Below are 20,746 nucleotides of genomic sequence, written 5' to 3'. Positions count from 1 at the left end.
CCTTTTGTCCTTCTCCCTTTTATAAAGGTGTAAGGGAAAAATCAGTACATCAAATCTGAGATAGTAGTGCAATGAATCCCTTATAACCCACCACTTGGTTTCTCACAGTTAATAATACTTTGTTTTATCCGACCTCCTACTTTTCAGGGGAGGGGACTGATGAATTTTAAAGCAAATCCCAAATGTCATATCCTTTGAACCATAAATACATCCCTAACAGATAAGGGTTTAAACAAAACAAAACTAGGGGTGCTTCACTGGCTTAGTTGGTAGAGCATGCAACTCTTAATCTCAGGGTCATGAGTTTGAGCCCCACGTTGGGCATAGAGATTACTTTAGAAAAAGAAAAACTAAACTAAAATACCATTATCCACCCAACAAAATTAACCGTATTTCCTCACTTCATGTCATACCTGTGTTCTATTTTCCAGATTGTCTTAAAAATGTTTTCACAGTTGATTTATTTGAGTCAGACTCAAACTCAAGATCTTCACATTGCTTTTGGCTGATATGTCTCATAAGTCTCTCTTAATCTGTAAGTCTCTTAACCTTTCTTATTCTTTTTCTGGCCATTTACTTCTTGAAGATCACTGGCATTTGTTCTGTAGAATTTCTTCTCGGACATGACCGATGTGACCTTGAGGTGTTGGGTAACATGCTCGTCTATCCCTTGTCTTTTCTGTAAACTTGTAGTTAGATGTGGAGGCTTGATTAGAATCAAATTAACTTTTTAAAATTGGAAGTATGATTTACATACAATAAAATACACAGATCTCAGGTATATAGTTTGCCGAGTTTTGACAAATGCATACATTCCTGTCACCTGCACTCCATCAAAATGTTAAAGCATTTCCATCATTCCACAGAGTTCCCTCTCTTAACTTTCTTTTGATCACTTTTTCCCTCAGTGTGTGCAAATCAAGTTATACCTACCAAGCACAGATGAAGATTTTCACCATCTGTTCTAGCCTCGCCTTGCCCATGGGTATTTTAGGTAGTTTAGTACTTTGGAAAGGTTGCTTTCTCCTAAAAAATAATGTGGAGAATACTGCTGAGAATCCAACTCTTCTCTTCATGATCATGCAACATATTTTCACTGGTGCTTTATATCAGGATGATTTCTGTTGCAGGTAACACAAACTAGGATCCAAATTGGCTTTAATAGTGAAGAGAATTCACTGGCTAATTTAACTGAAAAGTCTAGATGTAGATCCTGGTTTCAAGTGAAGCCTGATTTAGTGACTCATCAATATCACCAAGCAGCTGGCTGTGTTTTGTTTTTCTACTCTGCCATCTGTTGGGTCAACTTCCTATTATATTTGAGTTCAAGATGGCAGCCAATGGCTCCTAGGACAGCATGCTTTCTCAGCCATATCTGGCAAAGAGGAAAGACTATTTCTCCTAGAATTCCTAGCAAAAGTCATGAGATTTGCCCTGATTAAGCTCAACATAGGTCACGTGCCCACTCCTGATCCAGTCAGCGTTCACCTGTGCCCTTGAGCATAGAGTCAGTTTCCTCAGAACAACGTGGATCTCCTAGATGGAAATCAGGAGCTAATGGTGAGGAGGGATTGGTTGCTGCAGAGGCAGCCACAAATGACTGCTATAATCACATTAGCCCCAGAAGCCTCCGTGGTTGGGACTTGCCTGGCCGAGCTTCCCTGTCGCAGCCGAGCTCCTGCACCAGACACCACACTTAACCCTCCCTCTGTTCCTCCTTGCCCGCCACCTTGAGATTTCTCTGGATTTGGAGAGTGGGACTGGGTGATCACTATATTCATTCTGAGCTTAATGTTTCCAGCTGGGAAAAACGCACAGACCCCCGAGGCAGGTTTTACTATGTGGATCACAACACTCGGACCACCACCTGGCAGCGCCCCACAGCCGAGTACGTGCGGAATTACGAGCAGTGGCAGTCACAGCGCAATCAGCTCCAGGGCGCCATGCAGCACTTCAGCCAAAGATTCCTCTACCAGGTGAGAGGGCAGGGGCTCGCCTCCTGGCACTGGAGAATGTGCCACCTCCCACGTTATCTGTTGACCTGTTGGGTGAGCAGGGGAAACAGTGTCTAGAAACTTCAGTGCTCTGGAGATTTTACACATCACAGTGAAATTCCTTAAATTTCATTATTTCTAATTTAGTAACTCAGTGTCTAGCCTCTCTGTGTTTATGGACTCAACATATCTGAAATTGAAGTTATCGTCTTTCTTCCTTTTTTTTTTTTTTAATTTATTTATGATAGTCCCAGAGAGAGAGAGAGAGAGAGAGAGAGGCAGAGACACAGGCAGAGGGAGAAGCAGGCTCCATGCACCGGGAGCCTGATGTGGGATTCGATCCCGGGTCTCCAGGATCGCGCCCTGGGCCAAAGGCAGGTGCCAAACCGCTGCGCCACCCAGGGATCCCTATCGTCTTTCTTCCAAGACTGGATTTCACTTTTGGTCTCTCCTTCTAAGTCCATTTATTCTAATTTGAAACCTGAAGGTCAGCAGTGACATCTCCCATACCTCAACTTTTCAGAACAAAACAGTCACCTATATCCTTTTATTTTCATTGTTGCTACTGTTTTTCTTTAGATCTTTCTTTTTTGACAGATTCTCAATGGTGGAGGGACCTTTAAAATTGATCTGGATCAGGGCTTGCAAACTATAGTCCATGGGCCAAACTGGCCCACACTTTGTTTTGTAAATAAAGTTTAATTGGCACAGAGCACTCCCATCAGTTTAGGGATTGACTCTGGCTGTTTTTACACTGTAACAACAGAGTTGAGTAGTTAAAACAGAGACCATATAGCCTATAAAGCTGAAAATATTTACTGTCTGGTCCTTTATGGAAAAAGTTTATTGACCCTTGGTCTAGTTCAACTTCCTTCTATCTGATTCTTGATTTTCCTCCCTTCCTCCCTCCCAACAGAACAGTTAGGGCAGCCTCTGAATTGTTCTCTCTGTTGGCCTTGCTCTCTCCTTCAATCTTACTGCCTGCCTGTTCCTAGCAGAGTAGTCTTCAAATGTCACTGTCACTTGGTCACTTTTTAAAAATCATTGTGAAGAGTTTAAGGAGGAAAGGCTTTGCTCTACATTTATCACTGCCATTTTAATCACTGTGTCAAACCCTTCTGTGGTCCTTACCTACAGAATAGTATTTAAATTTCCTACTCTAGGGTACCTAGGTGGCTCAGTAGGTTAAGCGTCAGCCTTGGGCTCAGGTCATGATCCCGAGGTCCTGGGAGTGAGTCCTGCTTTCAGCTCTCTGCTAAGCAGGAAGCCTGCTTGTCCCTTTCTCTCTGCCCTTTCTACTCATGTTCTCTCGAATGAATGAATGAATGAATGAATGAATAAATAAATAAATACAATATTTGAATAAATAAATAAATATCCTACTTGAGAATTCAGAGTGCGATGGTCCCAAATGAACTTTCTAATGGTTTCCTGTCCTGTGTCCCTTCAGGAAACATCTCAGCCTCACCTTACATCCCATTAGAGCCTTCACCAGTGACGTGGTGGCTGGGGGAACCCCGCCACACAGCTTCTTTTGCAGAGACAGAGAGGGTTCCCAAACTGGAACTCTGCATATTCTCAGGGCACCTTGAACATGAAGCTTGGGATTTGCACGAGAATTTCTACAAAAGGTGGTAGATTAGAGGCCAGAAACTTTTTGAGCTGAACTACATTTAATCACTGTGTTTAGTCAACATTGTTTCTATTTGAAATGAACTCTCACCCCACAACCCATTTCTAAATTATATACTTTTCCAAGTTACAGGCTCAGAAAATCTTTAATTCTGTTGAACTAAGTAGCATTCATTATCAGCTTTGTCTTTGCAGTTTATCCTCTGCTAACCCAAAGCAGGAGGGAGCTACACCATCAACCCATGAGGCGTAGTGCCATTCCCCTGGGCTGGCCTGTCTCCTCCCCTGTCTGTGGGGGCTGATGCTCATCCTATAACGAGTTAACCTTAATTTCCTTAGTATGAACAGAAAGCACGATGTTTATCACATTAGTTTGTCTCTAGGTCAGCTGTGACACCGGTCTATAATCCATGTCCTGGGGGATCTGCCCACTGCAGCACAGCCTATGTTTTTATGCCACAGCCCCTTTCAAACATGCTTGGCATGTTTCAAAATTGGATGGGATCTGATAATTCCCTGCATTTTAGAAATTGTCCTTCCAGAGCTAGGCCCTGAAGAACTTTACCTAGGTGACCATGGCTGTAAAACTAGGAAGGTTTGGGAATCTCTATCCTTTGACTTAGAGACAAGGACACATTTTAGGAGTCTCACAATGATTTTTTCTCCCTGCTTACTCAGCTTCTCTAATTAAAAAAAAAAAAAATCTCTTAAAGGAATCTTTTTTTCTCTACAAGGCACCAAGTATGTTTGTTGGTTGACTGAGATGTTTGGTGTGTGAGTGGGAAGGTTCTTGAGGTCACATCCACTTGGTGTTTTGGAATATCCATTTTTTTTGCCCGCCTCTGTCACTTTAGCAGCGTCATTCCAGGCATGCCAAGGTAGGACTTCACCTTGGAGGGTCCCTTAGAAGGTAGAATATTTTTTTGAGTACTCTAAACTGGTTTTCTCAGCTTGGTTGGGGGTTCAGGAGGGTTCTGGATGGAGGTGATTGTTCCCTTTTCGCTGTGAAACAAGATTCATATTGAAAAATGTGTTAGGAATCTTTTTTGGGTCGGCTTTCAATGTCGCTCTGTTGGTTTCCTTCTCTCTTGGATTTGCTTTGCCCCTCGTTTGCTATGGTGCCATGTCCTGGTTACAAGTAAGAAGAGTTGCTTTCATACAGTTATTTTGGGGTTTGGCCTTGGCCCAGGGTTTGACTCGGAAGACTTAAGAGCTGATACTGTACCAGCAGCTTCCCCTCCTCCTCCTCCTGCCGGGCTGAAACCAAGACCTCGTTCTTCTTCACTTACTCTAGAGAGAACACAGAATGCAGTTCAAGATGGAAGTCAAGGGGGCCCACATGGCAGTCTCCCGCAGTTCCTTCCTGCCATTTGCCTCATCACACATGTTTTTCACTTTCTCTTCTTGCTCCCTTATTTCTGATCTGCTTCCCTTTCCTGATGCCCCAGTGTGCCTTTGTTTCTTGAGACCATCACGCACACACTTGTATTTTGCCCTCACAGTTTCGCTGTGCCCTCTCTTGTGTGATCCTGCTGCGGTCCAGTGGGGCTGCCCACCCCATCGCGTGCATTGTACCTACTGCTGTTTCTGTGGCACTCCCATTACCCCGGCTTTGGTCCTCCCTTAATAACTAAAGGAGGTAGCCAGTGTCCTGAAAAAGATCATTCTATGGTTTCTAATGTGTGGATGCCAAGTTGCATTATCCAGAAACAGACTGGAAACTCGTTTGCTATTCTGCAGAGAGCCCCTTGGCTTAGACTCTCAAACACCTGGGTTTTGTTCTGCACCCACAGGATGGATCCTTAAAAAAAGGAGCCTGCCTTCTATACAGTAACCTTTCTGCCCTTCCCAGAGCCTTTCTTGCCCTCGGCTGTATTTGCTAGACATTCTTTATTTCTGAGTTTGTATCTTAAAATATTACTGGAACTTAGTGCTTAGTGCCTGAGGGAATTGAACTCAACGTGAGCTGCCTGGCTCACAGCCTGCACCTCAGATGTCCCAACCCAGGGACATTTACCAGGAAAATGATTCAACTGTGTTACTTTCTGTTCCTACACATAAAGGAAACTGTCTTGTCACTTAGAGTCACCTGCAGATCTCAGGATCGTTCTTTGGACCGTCATCCCTCCATGCCCCTTTCTCTGTGCTTTTTTGGCTGTGCTCCAAGCAACACTTGTGGGAGAAGAGAAGTGGCAGTTGGTTGACCTACTGGAGATGTGGGGTTTTGGTTTTCAGGCCATGATGTGGAGCTCTTATGTTTTGTTTCTCTTTGGCTTCTTTTTGTCCACTTCCTTTTCTTATTTTTCAAGCTGTACTATGTACATTAGGGAAAAAAATGTCCAGAATAGTTACATGCTTTGCTTTAACTGCAAGTGGTAAGATTGTAATGAGTGTCAGCTTTCATTGACTCCTGCTCATGTGTGGTTCATGCTGATCAATCCCTGGTCACTCACCCTTCCCTCTTGCTTCCTCTTCTGTCCCCTTTTCACACGTTTTGAGGGGTGTGGATCTGATAGAATGAGAAGAGAACAATGCCAAAGAAATAAAAAAAACCCAACAACACAACAGTATAACTAAAGAGAGCCAGTACTGTATGAAGTTTAAAAAAGGCAAAGAAAAAAAAAAACAAAGGAAAAAAAAAGGCAAAGATTAAGAAAAAGGTTGGGGCCCATGGGTGGCTCAATCAGTTAAGCATCCAACTGGACCTCAGCTCAGGTCTTGATCACAGGGTTGTGAGTTCAAGCCCCCTGTTGGGCTCCACGCTGGGTGTGGAGCCTATTAAAAAAAAAAAGAGAGAGAAGAGTTGATAATTTTTTTATTCTCCTCCCCGTGCTTTGTATACAAGTCCTAGTTGATTTTGATGAATGATAGAAATCCACTTGGTTACACTTAAGCAGAAAAGGAATTTACCAAATGGGAATGGGGTGGTTTATAGGATTAACCGAATGGTGGAGAACCAAGCTCTGGCAAAAACCGGGAGTAGGCAAGGCAAAGGCATAGTTTGTGCAGGACATCGCCCTGTTGTGCTGCCATTGAACGGCTCTGGCTCCAGCGGACTGTGGACTGCACTGCAGCAGCGAGTCCTTTCCAGGAGACCTCCTGCTTTCCTGCGGTCCCCGCAAGTCCGGAGTGGGAGCATCTGATTGGCTGTTCTTCAGGTCATGTGCCTGGAGGTGTCGTGGCATTGGAAAAGGAAATATTCAATAGCTGATAAATATATTTGTGTCTAGTTCAATGCACATCACGGAGGCTGTAAGTAAAGATTGATCTGTTGACGTGAGAATTACGCACAAGATGAGGGTCTGTCCCCTGGAGCCCAGTTGGTAACAGTTGGGAGCTGACTTCCCATTGGAGCCCCTCGGTGCTTTGGGGATTATCCCCTCATTCCAAAAAAAGACTTGAAGCAGCAAACAGTTTTGTTCTGGATCCTTCTTTTACTTCTTTAAAATGCCCTTTCCTGTACTTCTTCCCTTTTGCTACAGCTCATTACCCACTGAGTTCTATTTGGCTTCATTATCTGAAATGCATGCGTATTTCACAAGTTAGTGCCTTTCCTTCTGTTCCCGAGTGCGCTCAGAGCTACTGCCCTTCTGTGTTAAGGCAGTTGGAGAAACTTGGGTTTTATGAGATGCTACCCCCCACCGCCCCACCGCCCGCACTCTCACCAAAGTGACCTCTGGGAGATGTCACATTTAGATCTCTGCCAGTAACCATCAGACACATGTGCATCGGGATGCAAGTCTGAGCACGTCCTCCAGGATAACGATAACGGCGCCCCCATATCAAGCGACAGCCCAACTTCCCACACCGCTGGGCAGGAGGCCCTTTGCTGAAAGGAGGCCCTGTCCCATCAAGGAACCTCTGGTTTCAAGACTTAAACATCTTTGTTGGGACTTGCTTTGGAAGAGTTGCTTGTGCTGCCACCTTGGAAAGAAAGTTCCTCTGTCCTTTCAGCCGGGGCGGAGGGCCGGCTGCGAGGGTGGGGGAGGCCCAGGCCCGTTGGCAGTTGAGCTCCACCAATGTTTTCTCAAGCCGAGACTGAGCTCCATTCATCCTCCTGCCCGGTGTGCGGTGGCTGCGTCGCCCCCAGACAGAGCCGGCCGGGCAGCCCCAAGTCTGCATTGAGAACTTGATCCCTTCATGCAACGATTAAGTTTTAGTTAAGTGAAATAAAAAGGCTTCAGCAAAGAAAAGAAAAGAAAAGAAAAAAACCAAGCAAGCAAGCGCAGAACAATACTTGTTTTATTTAACTATGAAGAGTTTTTGACAGCACCCCCTTCCCCGCAGGATATGAGCGCTCTCGGGCCACTGCAGCCCTGCCCCGGGGATCTCAGGCAGAATTAGGCTGGGGGGTGTTGAATGTAAACAGTGACCCTGACGGCCTGGCGTCCGCTCCCCCTTCTTGCTCCCCCCTTCTTGCTCGTCTCTCCTGCTCTCTCGCCACCTCGCCCCCAGCCCCACCTCCCCAGACAGGCACACACCGAACACTGAGCAACTTCAGGTTCGGGCCGGAGGAGAAGAAAGGTGCTTTGTGAAGGGAAGCAAAACATTCCTGGGGGAGGTGAGGGGCCTGGGGCATGAATGTGCCCTCAGTCTGCGCTGGTTTTGCACACCGGCCGCTGCTCCCTCTCCCAGCGCACCCAGGAGGGAGGTGGAGGGAGGAGGGCCCAGCCCCCAGCCAGGAAGCTCTGGGCGTGGGCAGGGCTTGTGGGAATGATTTCATTGGAAAGGCCTGCGATATTTTTTCCCCTCCCGTGTGTGGTTCTTGGAGAAAGTTGGAGGTGGTGGTGATTTCAGTCGCCCTGGCCGCCCGGAGCAGGAGCCGAGCAGAGGCGCTGGCCGAGCTTGCGGGCCGCCGCTCCAGGCCTGCCGCCCGCCTGGGCCCGCTCTGCCTCCACAGCCCCGGCCGCCTTCCTCGCACCGGCTTCCTCCCCCTCGCTCACCCTCTCCAGAACCTGTCGGGGCCCTCCGCATGGGGGGTCCTTGTTCAGTTTTTCTTTTTTGAGAAAAACTCTCCAGAGGAGCAGATGTCACCTAAGGCCCCACTGAAGCCTGTACAAAAGTGCTCAAATGTGGAAATGAGGCCTTGGCATTTTTATTTTTATCGATCGATTTATTTTTAACCAGCGGCTTTTTTTAACTTCTGTGTTCTGCTGTGTTTTCTTGTGTTTAGTCTTCAAGTGCTTCGACTGACCATGACCCGCTGGGCCCCCTCCCTCCCGGCTGGGGTAAGTACCGAACTCCTGAGGACTCAGCCACAGCTGAGGCTCCGCTCGCTGCGCTCCCTCCTCTCTCCCCGAGCGTCGTCTTCACTCCTGGCCCGCATCCTGGCCCGCATCCTGGCCCGCAGTGGCCTGGGCCTCTCTCCAGCGTGCTCTCTGGGGATGCCCGGCCTGAGCGCTTCCACGACGGGGCGCTGAGATCCCCTGCACCCCCATAGCGTTCACCTGCCATGGCTGAAGGAGCGTGACCCTGTAGACAGAGTCCCCGAGGAGCAGCCCGTGGGACTGTTGGGTTTTGGTCCTGATTCTGAACCATCTCCCCAACCCTCCATCCTGTCATTGGCCAAGACGTTTTGGCGCTGACTTACTCCCTGGCGCACTGGTTTTAGGTCTGTGGCTGTGTGATTGGAAGGAGCCGCCTTACCAAACCTTTCTTTGCAGCTGAGATGTTGGAGGACTTCAGCCTAATTTTGACTAAAGAAAAGCTACCTTTTTATCTGTGACCCAGCTGTGAAACAGGCCAGAGGGAAGCAGATGAGACAGTTGAGCGCCGGGTGGCAACTGTGGAAGCGCATCATGGCTGGTTAATAGCGCCATGCTGGGTTCTGCTTGTCATTGGAGAATTTCCAGTCCTGGGTGTGATTTGCCAATAATGAGTTAGAGAGATGGACATCCATGACTTGGGAGAGGTTAGGGGCTTTGTGGCTATTCTGGGAAAGAGCGGCCATGCAGAAAGGGGTCATGAGAGATGGTGAGACGCAGTGCATTCCGTAGCCCTGAGCCGGGTCAGGGTTTTGTTCAGTACAGCAAGGGTCCCTGGGGGTGGAAGAGGGCAGATTTAGAAGGAATCAGCATGTGTTGGGTTTAATGTATTGGTTAGGCCAGTAGAAGACAATAAATGCTATTTGGGTGGTGTTTATAAGGGGTATTAAATTGGGCGGGGGCATGCTCCCCAATAAAAACAGAGAAGTGGAGAATGATAAGATGAGCATGAACTGGAAAAGTATGGCTGTTGAGCTGGAACCCCCTGGTGTAGACATACCACTCCCTGGTAGTGATTTACCAGGTTGCATCACCGCCCCCCCTTGGGCCCACAAGGTGTCACTTAGTGAATTACCACTGCATTTCAGAGCATTGGGAGGACCTCGTGGACCTTCTGGGGGCACGTGTCAGTTAGTGAGGCTTCCAGACAGTTCTGGATTTTCAGCTAGGGAATCCCGTACGGACACAGATCATCCACCTGCCTCTTTGGACTGATGCACGATCCCTGGTGTCTCAGGAATCAGCATCCAGTCAAATGTAATGAGTCGAACACAGGATCCCTGGCTAGGCAGGGGAAAGTGCGTCAGATTAAATGAGAATCTGTGATGTTGTTTGGCAGCCAGTAGACGCTATGACCTGGAGCCAGGGACCCAGAATTGTTCCTGCATCCACAGAGTCAAATGATTGATTTCTGTACCAGTTCTGCTACATGATGTTCACCAAGTAAGAGCAGCTCTAGCGCTTAGAAAAGAGCTCCCAGAAGCCAAGTGTGAGATGGCTGAGATGGGAGGAGGAGCCGTGGTCCGAGTCAACGGTGTTTACATATGATCAGGAAAACACACAAGATTATATTGGTATGAAACTGAGAAAAAGGACCATGTGGCTGAGGGCCAGGGAACCTTCCAAATCAGATCCTTTGGGCCTTGTGTTGGCTTTTTCAGGGCTGGGACTGGGCCACCTTCCCAAGGAGACTTAAGAAAGAACAGAAAGAGCAGCAGAGCCAAGCAAGAATTGCTTTTAGTGGGAGCCTGCGATCAAATCTCCCATACTCTCCTGCTCTCTGTGCTAGGTCCCTTTCTGTTCCTCCAGGAGGAGCCCCCTGGGTCGCCTGCACCCAGGGTTTGGGACACCTGGGATTTAGATCCACAGCTCTTCAGCTGCCCTGCCCCTGGACACGTCACTGAATGCTTCCAAGTGTGTTTCCTCCTAGAGAAGGTGCTCCCCTCAGGACTTCCCCAGCCCCCAGACTGCACTTGTATGCAGTGAGACAGTCCCAGGAGGCGCCCCGGCAGCTGTGAGTGCACAGGCCCCGGGCCCGGCTGGACAGATCCCCCAGCCTGATGATTAGCCTTGGCTTTGGCTCTTGGCAGGGCAGACACAGAGGATCTAGTTCAAAGCAGAAGCTTCTGGGATGGGAGCGGCTTCTCCTTTTCCTCAGAACCTTCTCAGGTAGCCTGCCTTCTGTGGGACAGTCCCATAAGCTGTTCTTTTTTTTTTTTTTTTTTTTTCCATAAGCTGTTCTGAGGTGACGGTAGCTCTGTAATAATCTTGGGCATCTTCTTTCCTTTCTTTCCTTTTGTGTGTGTTTTAAAAATTTCTGTCCAGTCCTGGATACCACGTAAGGCAGAGAGACGCCAGGATCCTGGGTTGACACTGGGAACATTGCAGCCTGATGCTTGAGGGAAGGGGAGTGGGCACCTCGCTTCTGTGCCTTTTTTAGCTTTTGGTTTCCCTGTAGCTTCTGGAACTAATTATTTTTATTTCTTTAATTTCCCCCTGTCATTGTAAAAGAGGGAGGGCCATTAGCATCATTCGTTTAGGGGACAGAAACAGGTTTGAAGGCTCAGGAACTTCGTAGGAAAGGTGACCTCTCTTGCGTTTGCAGCCTTGCCCCTAGTCTTGCCTGTTGCCTGTCATCTGCTTGGAGCTGATGGGGCGTGCCTCTCAACGCCTCCCAAAGCCTCCCAAAGACCAGCTAGAGTTGGTCTCCCCAGACTTCCATCTATGAGCACCCATGCCCCAGGAGAGGGGAGAGAGTAAAGATTGTCCAGAGGACAGAGACAGGATGCCTGAGCACCCCTAAACACTGTCCCGGCTCGAAGCACATACTTAGTGGAAGGAGAAGGTAGCATCGTAAGTGCCCCAGCCCCGGGCATTCATTGCACACATGCAACATAGCGGTTCTACTGGGATGTGAGAGTTTTGGAACAAAGCTTTGCCTTCATGCAGGGGGAAGGAGAGAAGGTGGAGGGTAGGTAGGCCCTCTGGGAGAGAGCGCTGTCAAAAAGATACGGAGGAGAATGTAGCTACCCCACAATGACCCGGTTCGGATGGAGCAGTTGCATGACTGGAGAGCAACCCATGAGGGACTGGGGTGGGGACCAGGGTTGAGGGGAGGTTGGCCGTGCCTCCACTTTGCACACAGCTGGATGCAATTAGCCTCTGGTTTCAGCTGGGCTCTCCCCCCCTCCTGTTGCCACACTGCCCCCTTCCCTCCAACGAATCAACCGACCAAAGACAGTTCTGGATCTCTAGTTGGAAATGTGTTTATCCTTCCCCCACTCCCCAGTAGGGAAAGATTCTTTGTCCTTTTTACCAGTGACAGATGTGCATGAGCCAGGCTTTCATCAGTTCAACTTCTCTAACAGGTTGGGAACAGGGGCGGAAACTGAGACCTGGCACTCAGGAGATGGGAGCCAGAGGGCAGTGGGCCTGGCCTCAAGGTGTTTCAAGCCAATTGTCCTCTTTTCTTTTTTCTCCCATGGCAGAGAAGAGACAGGACAATGGACGGGTGTATTACGTGAACCATAACACACGCACTACCCAGTGGGAGGACCCGCGGACCCAGGGGTAAGGATGTAGGCTGGGTTGGCCCCATGCAGCTCCAGTGTTGGCCAAGTACCCGGGACTGCGTTGGCCTTCTCTGGCCAATATTCTGGGATTTTTAAGCCACCCACAAGCGCCCCAAGACCCTTACCGTTTAGTGTCCACGTAATGAGACTTGAAAGTGGCTCCTTAAATGGACCTTCCCGATGGATAGAGAGTGGCCTGACTGGCAGGTGTTGCTAGTCTGCGTGCCAGTCGTGCAGGCTGCTAACAGTGTGATTTTGAAAGATTTAAGGGAACCTTTCCACCCCTTCCCTCCGGAAGCTGCTCTAGGATAGGGGCATGTGGTGTCTCAGGATTGCTGGTGGCCACTTAGGCCACAGTCGTCCACCCAGGGCTGGTTCTTTGACCTTGGGCTAGTAAACGACCTCTCTCCACTACAGAGCTGCCCTCATGACTTGGGTAGTACCGGGTGCCTTTCCTCAGGGCCCCCCCTCAAGGACTGCAGGGCCTGGGTGAAAGCTGTGCCAGCCTCCTAGGCACAGAGACGCAGAAGGCCACATGGACTCTTAGCTCCGCTCTACCCGTGCTTCTAGGATGATCCAGGAGCCAGCTTTGCCCCCCGGGTGGGAGATGAAGTACACCAGTGAAGGCGTACGCTATTTCGTAGACCACAATACCCGCACCACCACCTTTAAGGATCCTCGCCCAGGGTTTGAGTCCGGGTAAGGACTGCCCGATCGACGGTCCACATTTATCCTTGTCTTGCTCTTCCTACTGCCCCCTGGTGGCCGACTTTGGTGTCACATTAGAGGGGGGTGGCGGGAGGAGGGGGAGTGGAAGGGGCTCTCCTGCTTATTCGGGATAACGCCTAGTGGGCTTTCTCTAAAAGCAAGAGCTCTGGCTTTATTTCCGGTTTTTCTTTTTCTCCTCAAATCTGCCTACAGAAATGGCAGTCGTTTCCTTTCCTCAGTGCCTTGCCTTTCTCGTCTTTAACATGGCATCAGCTTTCCTCAGGGCTAACAAGATACGTTGCTAATTTTTGAGAAATCACCTGGATTCTAGAATACCTTTGCTCTTCCCAGGACGAAGCAAGGTTCCCCTGGTGCCTACGACCGAAGTTTTCGGTGGAAGTATCACCAGTTCCGTTTCCTCTGCCACGTGAGTTCTGGGACGGGACCTCCCCCAGACGCTGGGGTCACTTGAGTTGCTTCAGCATGATTTCCCAGCCCAGCAGGGGTGTTCGAATGCCTGCATCTGAGATGGGGCCAGTTACTTGTCCTGCCCCCAGCACTTATCTGACATCGTCCCCAGGAAGCCAGCTCCCATTTCTGGGGTCCCAGGCCCTCTGCCACTGGCCCCGGGAGATGGGGAAGCCTGTTGGTACAGACGGGAGGCCCGACTGCTTAGTGACCCCTGATTTCCTGATTCAGCGTCTGTTTTCCTTTTCTTTCTTTGTTTTTCAGTCAAATGCCCTCCCTAGCCACGTGAAGATCAGCGTTTCCAGGCAGACGCTTTTCGAGGATTCTTTCCAACAGGTTAGAGGATAATCCTGGTGTCTAAGACCAACAAGCAGAAGGCCCCCTCACACCACTTCATCTTCTATCACGTGGCCTGTTAAGCCCACATGGTTGAGTTTCCAGGGTGTGGGCCTGGGTGACCAGTCTCTGCTGAAGGGCAGGACATAGAATTCCCTGGCCCTTGCCCCCAGCCTGCTACCGAAGCAAGAGTGGCAGGCTGGCCATGACGCTCTGTCTCCTCAGATCATGAACATGAAGCCTTACGACCTGCGCCGCCGGCTGTACATCATCATGCGTGGCGAGGAGGGCCTGGACTATGGAGGCATCGCCAGGTGAGCTCAGCGCCCCTGGAAGGCTGTGCCGCGCTGTTTCCCCAGGCCGTAGGGCTCGTGGTGGGTACACGTGGGTGCAGGAGCAGGGTCCCAGGGTTGCCTTCTGGGCGAGGTAGCAACCCTTTAGTTACTGGTCTCGGGGGGAGGCTGTGAGCTTCCGAGGGGAGATCTTAAGACATTCTCATTATTTCTGTACCTGAACCAGTCAGGCTGCACCGGTGGGCAGTGGTTAAATATTGGTGTCACTGTCACGTGGTTTCTGTTAAACTCGACCCCGGGCTTCTCGAGGCAGCTGGGACAGGTTCAATCTGGCGTGCCCCTGTGTGCCTGACAGGTGTAAGTTGTGTCACAATCCAGGGGGTCTTGATCACTGCTCAGGTCCGCATCACATGCCATAGGGCCAATAAAATTAAGATAACTGATGTACCCATAACGAGAGCCTAAAGCATTGTCTTGCCCTCACCCCAGTCTACCTGCAAAAGTTAACAGACTCTCTGATAACACGCTGCCTTGGATCAGGGGGCTGAAGGCCCCCGGCAGGGAGAAGGAGCATCTTGGCCTGTGGTGACTGCTCAGCTCACTGACCTCTCGTGGTGTGGGGACATCTTCTCTCGGTGTTGGGTTCACTTGTTTCTGGTCCTCTGTTTGCTGGTGGCGCTGCCCTCTGTGTCGGCCCCTGTGGATCACTTGCTCTTTTTCTGTGGTGACCTTCTCTCCAGGCTCTGCTTGGTGGTGTGGCTCCCACCCCGTGTGTGTCTGTCTCTCTGTGTCCTGCCAGTGGTTTTACCCTATGGTAGGTTACGTCATGCTGTTCTACCACAGGGTAGAACCACGGACAGGATACCGAGGCACCCTCTGCATCGAAGGACTCCTCGTCTGCCCGGCCACAAGCAGCCAGGGACTGGCCCCCTTGGGATGTCCCCCTGCTGGTGTAGCTCAAGCCCGAAAGGATCCAGAATTCTGGCTTGAGGCTTGTACCTAGGCCACAGAGAGATGCCAAGGCATGGGTGTTGGTTCAGACAAATGCGTGGAAGTGTGGGAAAGGGTATGGTGATGGGGTCTGGGGTGAGGGGAGGGCAAAGAGCAAGGGAAGCCCACTCAAGATGCCTTTTGTATAGCTACTGGGGGTGAGGTTCGTAATCTAGAGGCAGCATGGATCACAGAGTTTTCATGCCTTAGGACCTAGGACTATGTTACTGTGTATTCATATCACGCTGCCTACTTAGGATGGAAACAGGGTGGCTGTTTTCTATAGCACCTTTGCAAGATTTAGGAAGAGATGCCCTTTCTCAAGACACTTCCATGTTGGGAAATGGTCATGATATTTTGGTTTTATCAGAAAAAAAAAAAACACACAGCTTGACTGCTATATGCAGGAAAATTGTTGTGATCAATGTGCAAATCTATGATACTTTAACATAGTGCTCTTGTACAGTGCACAGCCGACACAACTGTGCATGGTGGCCCCAGGGTACAAAAAGCTCCTTTGCCATCAGCCACACTGGATACCGGATGTAAAGTCCTGGAATGCATCACCTGGGAGCCCAGAGACATGCACACAGGCTTTCCTGAGCTCTGTCCACAAGTGCAGTTGTCATCCTGGTTCACCCCCGGTCCCTGACCAGCTGTTAATACAAGTTATACCAGGTGTTTATCCTAGTGGGGCTTGACTCCCAGGACCTCATGTCTCCAAACTGGCCCTGACAGGACAGCAGAAGAGAGTCCCCTCTCCAGTGCAGGTATGCAGGACGGGATCCATTACTCTTGTCTTTCTCTCTCCTTTCTCACAGGGAGTGGTTTTTCCTCCTGTCTCATGAGGTGCTCAACCCCATGTATTGTTTATTTGAATATGCCGGGAAGAACAATTACTGCCTGCAGATCAACCCTGCCTCCTCCATCAACCCCGACCACCTCACCTACTTCCGCTTCATTGGCCGATTCATCGCTATGGTAAGTTGCATTGCTGTGAGATCGCTAAAGCAGGTGGCAGCCCAGGAGGCCAGACGTACCCACAGCAACCTGCCGTGCGTGCCCCACCCCCGAGCCCCACGCTCCTCCTCATACAACACCTAACGAGAAATGCAAAGAGCTGGAGAGAGTTCTGGAGATAGTTCGGAGCTCTCTCAGTGGCACCCTCAGGGGCTTTGAGAGGGTTTTCTTGTGTGGGTTTGTGTAGGGCTTGTCGAGCCATAGCCCAGGGTTCCTGGGCTGTGGACGTCGCTTAACTTTGAGTGTGCAGCCTGCCAAGGGGGTTGGTGACAAACACTGCCCACTTGCGGTCTTACTTGCGGCCGGGAGGGGAGATGCTGGGCAAGGTACCACCGCTTGTCACAGCCCTTGAGCGAGAGTGGGGATGTCTGGCTGAGACACTAAGGCCTTCTGGAAGGGGATCTGGGATCAACACTAGCTTAGAACAGAGCCCTAGTAGACCAGCTGGTCAGGATGTAGGAGGCATCACCAGGGAGTGGGTGAAGAGTGGGGAGAGGGGAGTTTATCTAGCAGTAGGAACGCGGCATGAATGGGGGGTTGTCATGCTGTGTGCATCCTGTCGAGTGTCTCGGGAGGGTAGAGAACCAGGATTGAGGAAGGGAAGCCCATGGGAGCCGCAGTCCTTCTGCCATATTTGGTGGTTTGAGATGTTGCGTTGCTGACTTTCCTTTGCTTCTCCCTGACTTCCTGAATGCTCTGTCTGCGAGAACTCAAGAGCCGTGACTAAATATGTCTCTTCCCCTTGTCTGGAAGTTCTTGGCCAAGGTGCTGGGCTCAGGAAGTGGGCACATTCTTCCCGGGTCTAGAGACCCGCCTGGCCAGGCGGCCGACAGGACAGACCAGTAAAACCCTAGACTATTACTCACCACTGGCCCGCCAGCTCCTGCCGTCGACAGCGTCTGCATTATTTTTGGCTGCCTCTGCCGCCCAGCTCTGAGCGTCAGTGAGTCAGGGCTGCCACCTGGGGTTGTGCTGCCTGTGAGCGTGGGGCACATCTCTGCTGGAACAGGGAGCTGGCGGGCAAGCGTGCCAGGCAGGCAGTGGGTTCCTAAGTGGGCTGGCTCTGCTTGCCCCTGTTGTCTGCAGGTGTGATGAGAGTCTGTCCCAAGGTCACGGTTGCTCTTGGGGAGAAGGGATAGGTAGTTGGGCTTTGGCGTGGAGCATCCAAGAGCCTGCCTGGGCAGTGTCCTAAGAAGACCAAACACCTTTGGCGTGCCTCTTCCTCCGCAGGCTCTGTACCATGGAAAGTTCATCGACACAGGCTTCACCCTCCCGTTCTATAAGCGAATGCTCAACAAGAGACCAACCCTGAAAGACCTGGAATCGATCGACCCCGAATTCTACAACTCTATTGTCTGGATCAAGTGAGTCCTCTCCCCCGCGCCGTGCTGGGAGGACAGGGGTCTCTGGTTGGGGAGGAGGCATCGCTGGCCTGTGTTTTCTCTGCTGGAGTGGCCCTGAGCGCATACCAGCTGTGTAAGTGCTGGTGGAGATACGCAGCTCCTCGGTTTCCCTGTGGGACAGCTCCAGAATTCTCCCCGTGGTCAGGGGGAGGTCCCAGGCCACTGTCTGGATTCAGGCTGCGGGTCCTGGCATCCTCTGAGCGCTGATGCACCTGACAGAGTGGGATGAGGGGAGACCCTTCTAAGGTAGACGTTTTCCCTTTCGGTCTCTTGTGCCCCCAGAGAGAACAACCTGGAAGAGTGTGGTCTGGAGCTCTACTTCATCCAGGACATGGAGATCCTGGGCAAGGTGACAACCCACGAGCTAAAGGAAGGCGGGGAAAGCATCCGAGTGACAGAGGAGAACAAGGAAGAGTACATCATGTGAGTATCCCGGGGGCCAGGGGGCGGGAGCAGAGCCACCCTCGGTCCTGGGGCGTGCTCCAGCCAGGCCCCCCCTATTTCACCAGGGGCACGGCCGCCGCCCCTGTGGCATCGGCACATGAGGGCTGCCCACGGCCTGTCCCACGCTGACCGGAGCCCCTGGCCACCCGGAAGAGCTGCCGTTTGCTCTCTTTCCCCCACGTGCAAGGCTTCAAGACTGCAGGGCTTTGAAGAGGCAGGAAGCTTCGATATCTCCCTTTCCTTTCTCTGGCAGAGAGGATTTCTGTGTCCGTGTGTCTGAGCCCATCCTTGCATGTGTGTCTGTGTGCAAACTCACCCACGTGCCTTCTCCAGGTCTCTCGGTCTAGTCTCCTGACCTCCACGTTTGTGAAGTTCAGTCAGCAGTGGTGGGATGGGGAGGAGGCGGTGGGATGTCAGAGGTTCAGCTGTCTCCCACTGCCCTGGCTGCTCCCAAGGCCGATGCGGAGTGGGTCTGGGTGTGTGCCACGCGGCCTCTGGGCTGATATCTCACGGCTGTGCGACCGTGGCCCGGTGGCCGGCCCGAGCTGTGCCTGAGCAGTGGGCCTTGGCTCCCCTGACAGCGCACCTTCGGTTTTAGGCTGCTGACCGACTGGCGTTTCACCCGGGGCGTGGAAGAGCAGACCAAAGCCTTCCTGGACGGCTTCAACGAGGTGGCCCCCCTGGAGTGGTTGCGCTACTTTGATGAGAAAGAGCTGGAGGTGAGAGCTGAGGTCCCCGGGACCCTGAGCCTCTGCCTCTGGGGCAGTCGTGCCCGTTGCTGGCAAACCGTGGTTCCGCAGAAACCCGCCAGTAAAACTTCACCTTCCCTCTGGATGGAGGCGGCAGGGCGGATAGTTGTGATTTGATCTCTCAAATCTGTTCCTCCCCTGGTCCTGGTTTTGAGGGGGTCCATCCTCAAGACTCCTATCACCCATATTACTCCCACTGCCAGCAGAAATAGATGAAAATGTTTGGGGCGATTCCACCTGCTGGTGAGTGGGTGAGGCGCTGTGCACCTGTAGGGAGGGGGTGGGCCTGGGGCTGCTGACACCTGTCCCCCTGCAGCTGATGCTGTGCGGCATGCAGGAGATAGACATGAGCGACTGGCAAAAGAACACTATTTATCGGCACTACACCAAGAACAGCAAGCAGATCCAGTGGTTCTGGCAGGTAGGTCCTGGGACCCGTCCCGGCCGAGTTGGGCTAAGGGTCTTGGAAGGGATATTTTAGTGGTCAGCCACAGGAAAGAGGCCTGATTAGATCCCAGGCTCCTGGACACATGTTGGGGGGTCACCTCCCTCATCTTTGGCACTTTCCTCCATTGGTGGGAGGAGAAGAGGAACCCAGCCTTGGGGTGAACAGAGCTGTTGCAGCTGGGTTGTGGCCAGTGCACCTGACGGGACGTGTTAGTGGTCGGCCGATGTGTGCGGGAAGGAAAGCACCAGGCCGTGTGGTTTCCTGCCAGCCTGGGGGTGGAGGGACAGGACAGCACGTGCTGGTCTCCAGAGAAACTGAATGAGCTCGGAGTCCTGGATATAATGAATTGATTCTTCCAAATGTGAGATCTTGTCGTTTCCCTTATGAAGTATAGCATACGTGAGAAAGAGAAGGTATATAAAAATCTCTTTTTGAAGGCAAAATTCCCATCCCATAAGATTCACAATGTGAAGCATTTTAAGGTATTACGGTTCATTGGTCTTTCACATTGGTCTTTCATTACCACCATCTAATTCCAGAACATTACATCTCCCCGCCAAAAGAAACTCCATACCCATTAAGCAATCACTTCCATCCTTACTATATGTTTAAAAGCAGAACTTGGCTGGGAAAAGAATACCTGGCTCGGGGTGCCCCGGAGCCCCAGAGATGTCCCATGGGTTGGTGGGAATGTCCTACAAACTCAGCCTCTCAGATGGAGCAGCTTTGGGGTTTCCAAGGCTGGTGGCTGTAGCCCCCGACCCCAACCCGGGCTTTGTGTTCTCAGCCCCAAAGAGGGGTCCTGGCTGATGGGAGTCACAGGTTAGGGCGAGGTTTGGGGTCAAGTGGGTAGCCTGGCTCTGCTCTGACTGGCGGAGTTCTAGGTGGTAAAGGAGATGGACAACGAGAAGAGGATCCGGCTGCTGCAGTTCGTCACTGGGACTTGCCGCCTGCCCGTTGGCGGCTTTGCTGAGCTCATTGGTAGGTCTTCCCTTGCCTTGCTGGCGCCCTAGGGTGGGCCTGAGGGCAGTGGCTCGGGTGAGTCAGTGGGTGAGGCCTGAGGCTCCTGTGGGTGGAGCCGGGGCCCTGCCCTACGAAGGGGCCGTCCTTTGTATATGAAGAGCTTCTCTTCGGATACAGGGAGCAACGGACCACAGAAGTTTTGCATCGACAAGGTTGGCAAGGAAACCTGGCTGCCCCGGAGCCACACGTGGTGAGCGTTTTGGTGTTTCTGGGAGGTGGCCAGAACCTCACAGCCCCGACGAGCCCGGCGGGTGGGGCGGCCTCAGGGACTCTGGCAACCTCCTGGGGTTGGAGAAGAGGCGCCCCGAGGCTTTTTGGGAGTTGCGGCAGCAGTTGCTCGCCCTCACCCTCGTGGCCTTCCCAGCTATTAAATATTCCACCGTTTCTGTTCCGGTAAACAGA

General features: G+C 51.3%; 1 protein-coding gene across 5 annotated transcripts in view; it reads left to right on the top strand.

Annotated features, from left to right (window-relative positions):
* WWP2 (WW domain containing E3 ubiquitin protein ligase 2) overlaps positions 1 to 20,746 on the top strand; it is a 145,746-nt gene that overhangs the window by 122,800 nt on the left and 2,200 nt on the right. For all 5 annotated transcript variants that reach the window (XM_025426689.3, XM_035717040.2, XM_049110748.1 and 2 more), the window contains 14 exons: positions 1,802 to 1,976; positions 8,800 to 8,854; positions 12,379 to 12,460; positions 13,033 to 13,161; positions 13,522 to 13,597; positions 13,903 to 13,974; positions 14,200 to 14,288; positions 16,079 to 16,238; positions 17,508 to 17,641; positions 17,963 to 18,103; positions 18,723 to 18,843; positions 19,190 to 19,294; positions 20,206 to 20,302; positions 20,462 to 20,534. In XM_025426689.3, coding sequence (XP_025282474.1) covers positions 1,802 to 1,976; positions 8,800 to 8,854; positions 12,379 to 12,460; positions 13,033 to 13,161; positions 13,522 to 13,597; positions 13,903 to 13,974; positions 14,200 to 14,288; positions 16,079 to 16,238; positions 17,508 to 17,641; positions 17,963 to 18,103; positions 18,723 to 18,843; positions 19,190 to 19,294; positions 20,206 to 20,302; positions 20,462 to 20,534 — 1,509 coding nt within the window. The remainder of the gene's footprint in view (positions 1 to 1,801; positions 1,977 to 8,799; positions 8,855 to 12,378; positions 12,461 to 13,032; positions 13,162 to 13,521; positions 13,598 to 13,902; positions 13,975 to 14,199; positions 14,289 to 16,078; positions 16,239 to 17,507; positions 17,642 to 17,962; positions 18,104 to 18,722; positions 18,844 to 19,189; positions 19,295 to 20,205; positions 20,303 to 20,461; positions 20,535 to 20,746) is intronic.

The sequence above is a fragment of the Canis lupus genome, chromosome 5 (genome assembly GCF_003254725.2).
Source record: "Canis lupus dingo isolate Sandy chromosome 5, ASM325472v2, whole genome shotgun sequence".
NCBI lineage: Eukaryota > Metazoa > Chordata > Mammalia > Carnivora > Canidae > Canis > Canis lupus.
The sequence above is the reverse complement of the archived record's forward strand: the minus strand, read 5'-3'. Positions and strand labels throughout refer to the sequence as shown.